This window comes from Sinocyclocheilus anshuiensis, unplaced genomic scaffold, assembly GCF_001515605.1.
Source record: "Sinocyclocheilus anshuiensis isolate Anshui unplaced genomic scaffold, SAMN03320099.WGS_v1.1 scaffold480, whole genome shotgun sequence".
NCBI classification, from domain to species: Eukaryota; Metazoa; Chordata; class Actinopteri; order Cypriniformes; family Cyprinidae; genus Sinocyclocheilus; species Sinocyclocheilus anshuiensis.
In genome coordinates, this window is record NW_015555743.1 from 82,714 (window position 1) to 90,333 (window position 7,620).

General features: G+C 29.5%; 1 protein-coding gene across 1 annotated transcript in view; it reads right to left on the reverse strand.

Annotated features, from left to right (window-relative positions):
- Positions 1-1,459: 1,459 nt before the first annotated feature.
- The window catches only part of slc6a20 (solute carrier family 6 member 20), a 17,792-nt gene continuing 11,631 nt past the window's right edge, over positions 1,460-7,620 (reverse strand). The window contains exons 8-11 of the mRNA XM_016466886.1: positions 6,172-6,376; positions 4,955-5,114; positions 3,821-3,986; positions 1,460-2,161 (exon numbers count right to left, since the gene is read on the reverse strand). Coding sequence (XP_016322372.1) covers positions 2,006-2,161; positions 3,821-3,986; positions 4,955-5,114; positions 6,172-6,376 — 687 coding nt within the window. The 3' untranslated portion in view covers positions 1,460-2,005. The remainder of the gene's footprint in view (positions 2,162-3,820; positions 3,987-4,954; positions 5,115-6,171; positions 6,377-7,620) is intronic.

Consider the following 7,620-nt stretch of genomic DNA (forward strand, 5'->3'; position numbering starts at 1 on the left):
GATTATTTGTCATTTAATATTTTACAATCAATATTTAATATTGATTATTTGAGGTTTGGAACGACTTGCGTAAATAATTTTTATGGAAACTTATTTCCGGCACAGCACAAACAAATAAAATGCGAATTGTGACTTTTTAATCTCACAATTTAATAAAACGAATAAAATAAAATAAACATTTTGTGAAAGTCAGAATTGCAAGCTATTAACTTAGAGATATACATTTTGAGAAACTACATCCGGAATTGTGAGACAAACTAAGTTCATAGTTTGCAATTCTGACTTTCGCAAAATGTTTATTTTATTTTATTCATTTTATTAAATTGTGAGATGAAAAAGTCACAATTCGCATTTTATTTGTTTGTTCTGTGCCGGAAATAAGCTTCCATAAAAACTGTTTACACAAGTCGTTCCAAACCTGCATGACACAAATGAGAGTTTATGCTGCGCTATAAAACAAACACGTGACAATTCATTGTGAACACATCTGTCAATCAAAAATCTGCCAGAGACTGATTCTACAGTCCAAGTCTCCTGAAGTCATGTATGCATTTTGTTTGAGAAATACACTGAATTTTAAGTCAATGTAAAATAATGAATAATACAAAATGTAAAAAAAAAAACATGTTTCTGATGCAGTTTCATGTTGACTTTGAAGAGTAGCAGGCATTAATGATTACAAAACAGTATAAAACAAATATGGAAATACGTTTGTTTAAAAATTCCCACACAATTATGACTCTAGAAATGTATTTAAACTAATAACGTATTTTTGCTTTACATCCTTTAATGAACTTGAAGTATAGTTTCCATGCATGTTATTTTCAAGATTAATGGTTTGAAAAAGTATTGCTTTCATGAAGCTTTGTCCAAGAAGTAAAGAGAAAGGCTGCAATATATCCAATATAACGGAGAAATAGAGCACACAAAATGTATGATTTATTATAATAAACAATTGTATAAACTCCAACTTTTCAAACAACGTTTAGTTTGTTGTTGAAACTCTAAATACAGTAGTCAACGTTTGAAGTGGATCAAAACCTTTCATAAAAGTTGTGTTGTCTTTGTCTTAGGACAACTTTGATGACCTTTTTTTTTTTTTTTGGAATAATAAAGGTTTTTGTGATTTCAAACAAGATATTGACAAAGACCTAAAAGACAATAATTCATCAGGACTTCGAGACATAATATGACTTTTGTTTTGGCATAAAATACAGTACTTGAAGATTATTATCCAAAATTCACTGAAATTCCTCTGAATATATCCGTATGCTGTGTGTGTGTGTGTGTGTGTATATATATATATATATAATTACTCCAAATACACAAGTTCTACATTAAAATAAAACATTGAGTCTGACGATATTTTTACCTGTCAAACATCACAGTCATTGTTCATTTCACAGACATATAAAAGATTATGATTTGACAAATATACAAAATATCACATGAACCGCAGTAAAAACTTCACACAGTTTTAAATTCTCAATCAGTCGCACTAAATGCTCTTCACAGTCCAGATATTCAGTGTTTGGATGTATAAATGTAATGTATAACTAGTTTTATTCTTTACATAAAGACATTATATGTAATGCATTATAAAAGTAGTTTGATGCATGAATTATGCCTTGCATTGCAATGCACCCATAATGCATGATCTCATGAATAATACATTATCATATTTATCTATTAATTCATACACCTTAGGAAGAATAATGCACTAAAACACGACAAACAAATCTTCAAATATTATAATGCATTTTAAATTTGGTTGCAGTTATTTATGAAACGATATTATGCATTATGAAATTGAATTATAATGCATTATACATAAATGCTTCTAAGTGAAGTGTTATGGGAAAAAGCCCTTTTCTGATCATCCTTAATCATGAATCTGATACTATTTCATGTTTTCTGAAGGAAATATAGAAAGAGTCCTAATAGCTTGATTTCTGACCAAAGACAAAGTATTCATAATGCGTGTGTGTTTGCGCGGGTCTAAGCGTCAGGCGTGCCGGTGTTCACGGATCGGCGTTCCTCGCTGCTTTCTCCTGCAGACGGCGTGAAGAGCGGCGAGCGGCACACAGCTGAGCGCTGACAGCAGCAGCAGAGCGATGAAAACCTGACCGTACACCGGGTACTCCTTCACCACCGACCGACCCTGAGCCACACACACACACACGTTTGTTTCTGTGAATTGTGGGGACTTTCCATAGACTTCTATTACTTTTATACTGACCAAACAATATTTTCTATCCCCAGACCCTAAACCTCCCCCTTACAGAAAAGCTGTTTGCATTCTTACACTTTCAGATAAACATCATTTACTATTTTTAATCCTTTTTCCCTCGTGGGGAATGCAGGCCAGACCCCACAATGTTAAAAATTTCAGGTTTTACTATCCTTTTGGGGACATTTGGTCACTCACTCTCTGACACTCACACACACACACACACACACACTCACACACATACACACACACACTCGCTCGCTCACTCACTCACTCACTCGCTCGCTCACTCACACTCACACACACTCGCTCACTCACACACACTCACTCGCTCACTCACTTACTCACACTCTCACACTCACTCAATCACTAACTCACACACTCACTCACACACTCACACAGCATCATATCACACCAGACCCTCGAGCACTTCACCAGCAATATAAAATATACACAGAAATTATGAAGCATATGTTTATAGACAACAAATCTCATGAAGACTTCAAGAAGAGAGTCCCTCTACATTGTTAATATTCCAATAATTGAACTTTTTTACCAATTTTTTTCATGTTAATGTTTTTATTTTTTTACATTTACATTGTTAATTATCAGAAGATTTTTTTTCTTTTAATTACTTATTTTCATTTAGATTTTTATTTAATGTTTAGTATTTTTTATTAAATTTGTTTACACATTTTTATGATTTCATTGTTTCGGTAGTTTTTGTTGTCTTAATTTTAAATAATTTTCATTTAAAATTTGTGATTTAATTTTTAGTAGTTGTTTTATTTTTAATTTAATTTAATTATATTTTTAATTAACTATTGTACGTGTTTTATTTAGACTGATTTGTTTTCATTTTTAAATTATTTATTTTCTTTTTACATGTTTTGATTTAATTAATTTTTAGTAAGTGTTTTAATGGTTTTTATTTTAAAATAATTTCCATTTGACATTTTTATGATTTAATTCCGTTTTAGTAAATGTGTTTTCTTTTGATTGCTTTTATTTCACATGTATTTATTTTAATTTTACATTAATGTTAATAATTTTTCATTTTGACCAATTTTATAAATGTTTAGTAAGTGTTTTTGATTGTTTTTATTTTTTTAATTATTTATTGTCCTTTTACATTTTTAATATTTAATTCATGTTTAGTAGTTTAGTTTTTTAGTAATGTTTATTTTATTTTAAAACTATTCATTTGTTTTCATTTAAATTTTTCATTTACTTAATGTTTAGTAAGTTCTGTTTTAAATTGATTTATTTTCATTTTACATTTTAATGATTTAATTCATGTTTATTAAGTATTTTTGATTGTTTTTATTTTAAAATTATTTATTTTCATTTTACATTTTTAAATTAATTTTAAGTGCTTTTGACTTTTCATTTTAAAAACTATTTTCATTTTACATTTTTATTTGATTCAAGTGCTGTATTTAGTTTTTATTTTGATTTTACATATGCATGATTTAATTGAATATTAGCTTTCCATCAACTCACAAATCCCTTGCCATTTTCCTCACAAGCCACCAGTTGCTCATGAAGCTGAGTTTAGTAAACGGTGATGTTAGAGAAGCCGGATCGTACCAGATCTTTGTCCCAGGCCTGGTACGTGGGCGTGCCGCCCTGGATGTAGTTAATGATGTAGAAGATGAAGAGGCTGAAGAGGAGCAGAGGACTGACGGCGGCCCACATCACCTTCCAGTACCAGTTCGGCCGATGACCCAACATGTCCTCGATGTCCCTCTCAAACCTGTCAGTCACGAGCAACCATAAATCAGCACAAACATCTGCGACACCCAGCATCAACATCACCCGAGACATGAACAGCTGAGCAACGGAGGGATTCTTTCCATTTTTAGTTTAACAAGGTTCAAACGATTTTTTTGTTTGTTTTTTTTATTTGAATAAAATAATATTAAAATAATATATTTTTGTAAGTAAAATAAAAAATATGTACAAAATAAAATAAAACAAAATAATAAATGAATTTTTGAATTTAAAAAAATAATCCTTTCTAAAATTAAAAAAATTTAAATAAGTACAAAATCAAATTAAAAAATATTTTTTAAATAAAATAATAATTTTTATTATTATTACAGTCCGAGCAGCTGAGTCCTTAGCCATCTTCAAGAAACGACTAAAAATGCATCTCTTCCATCTTTATTTGACCCTCTAACTCTAGCACTCTCTATTCTAATTCTATTCTTTATTTTTTTTTAAACTTGCCCCTTTTAGACTTGCACTCTATTCATTTACTAACTGCTTGTTTTCTTAAAACTAACACTAGCTTCTCCAATCTTTTTGTATTCTATCTTTGTTTTCTTTTTATTTATTATACAATTAACAAAAGCAAAAAAAAAGCCTCTAACACTAGCGTGCTCTATTCATTTCTATTCTATCTGTTTTCTTTTTGTTTATTATATGATTTTTAAAAAAACCTTGCTACGTGTACTGTGTTAAGCTAACTGAGACTTGTTATTGCACTTGCGTATCATTGCTCTTTTGTTGATTTTGATTGCTTTCATTGTCCTCAGACATTGTCCTGCTAACAGTTTTTCATTATTATATTAACTGGTTTAATATTTTTGTCTATTAACAACCATTTCCCTCAGTACGATGAAATTTTATCAGTATAAACACTTAAAAAAACACTAGTTTTGCACACTAATTTGTTCCTCCTGTGCGTGAAGTGTTTTTAAAGGCCGTTGAATTGCTCACCTTCTCAGTCCGTAGACGTAACACACACTGATGACTTCGAGGAAGACGATGAAGAGCAGCGAGAGCGTAGCCGCGTATTCGTTGAAGATGGTGAACCAGTAGTTTCCAGAGCGGCTGGTGAAACCGAAACCCAGCAGCAAACAGAGAAGACAAACCAGACCTGCCAGAGACCAGAGGAAAACCAGCATCACAGACCAGACCAGACCAGAGAGGAGCGCTCAGAAAACACACAAACTCAAGCAAGAAACATAAACATAAAGAGCATCTGCTGAGCAAAACTGTGCAATACTGTTATTCTATACTGGCCCTGTAAGATAAACAGTACACTGAGTACTAAATATAGAATTAAGCAACATCAAGAATATTTTTTGAGAGGTTTTGTGATGCAGGCTAATACAATTTAATTATAGCAACTGAGATGCATACATATGCATGGAAATTAAAGGGATCTTGTTAAGCAATATTTACTCAATTCACAACAAACAAACAATCAAAAAACTAATTTAATAAAAAAAACAAAAAAAACCGAATACAATACAAAATTAAAAATAAAAGATTTAAAAAAAAAAAAAAACACTCATTAAAATTTTTTTTAGAAAATTAAAAATGAAAACAGATATATTTTAAAATAAAATCAATCAAGAACACCAACAATTTATTAAATCGTAAAAATGTAAAATATATTTTTTTAAATGTTAAAATAAAAATGATCAGAAACACTTACTAAAAATTTATTAAATCCTAAAAATGTCAAATGAAAATACTTTTTTTTTTTTAAATAAGAATGATCAGAAACACTTACTAAAAATCTAATCATAAAAAAGTCATTTTATAATAACAATCAAAAACACTAACAAAAAATATATTAAATCCTAAAAATTTTAATTACTAGTTAAACAAATTATAATAAAAACAATCTAAAACACTTAAGTTTAAATCAATTCAATCATAAAAATGTAGATATAAAATGTAAAAATAATTTTACAATAAAAATCAAAAACACTTGCTGAAATTAATAACGTAAAATGAAAATAAAAATGTTGAATTAAATCATACAAAAATTCATGAATTAAATAGTAAAAAATGCTAAATGAAAATAAATCGTTAAAATTAAAATAATTTTTACTTTAGCAGCATATATGAAGTTGAGCTAGTTATATCAGTATTATTGAGCAGTACGAGGCGTGTTTAGGGCAGTTTGAAGCTGGTTCTCGTACCGTTGATGCTCTCGCTGCTGAGGGAGCGTGACAGGAGCTTGATGTCTGCCAGCGGGGTGATGATGGCCGTGACGTTTCCCAGCATGCTCCCCATCCCTAAGAGCAGCAGCATGATGAAGTACAGCACAGACCAGAGCTGAGACAGCGGCATGTTCTTGATGGCCTCGCTGTACACGATGAACGCCAGACCCGTGCCCTCCACCGCCTGCACAAACAACACTTACACAATACAACTTCAGCCATACGGACAAAAATATTAAAAACCTCTGGACAACATACAGTATATGTAGAAAATATGCAAACTATATGTGGTGAACAGCTTCAGAAAATAACAAGGTAAAATTTTAAATATACATTTGAAATTTTGTTTAAACCCTCACACACACACATGTAGGGGTATGAAAATACATTTTCAATCCTAAAATATATTTTAAAAATACATTACATTCATATATACATGGCCAAAAAATAAAAATAAGTAATTCTATATATACAGTTGAGACAAAATCGTGTCAGATCTGCATCATGTTCAGCAGCGGCAGCTCTTAAAGTAATAGCAGCCAAAACAACCTGATAACCAGCTGCTGTGATGTCTATTCATCAAAGGACAAAGAAAAAAATGAGCAAATCAACAACTTTTATAGCTTTAAGGATTCATCTATATTTAATTTAGAATTTAGTGTTTGATAACTTCAATTTCAATTTCTGTATATTTCTGCTGAAATGGCACAGGTAAATATGACATGTATTATAATGGGTTTATGTGGAGATTGTTTTAAGTTCTCTTAAATTAGAAGTTGTTATTTTTTAAAGTCTAATAAATGTTAAAATGGATAGCTCTCAATTATGCTGTAATGTTGAATGGCTGTAGTCAATGGTTAAATATTATGGGGAAAAACTATTTTATAGAGACATCAGTAATATTGGTATCAGTTATACTGGCCTTCAGTCATAAAAAAAAAGATGCCATTAAACAAATATTAAAATATACTGTCTTTATGTTGTTTGTACATTAATTTGAAGATTGAATGTGAAATTCACTAATATATATATATATAGTATATATATATATATATATATAATGTAAATATATAAAATATCTATTTTAAATATTTTAAAAACAATTTTGAAAAAATTGCAAAAAATTTTATTTTAATATAAATGCATAATATAATAATAATATAAATAAATAATAATATACATTTTAAATTAAATTAATATAAATATATAATTTAATGAATATATAATAAATATAAAATCAATTTTATACATAAATCTATAAGAAAAATGTAGGTAAATTTAAAAATAAATTATTTATGCAGTGTATTTTTAAAATATATTTTGGACAATATAAATACATTTACATTAAATGGCCAAAATTGTATGAGAAAATAGAGGTAAACATTTAAAATATACAGTGGGTACGGAAAGTATTCAGACCCCCTTCAA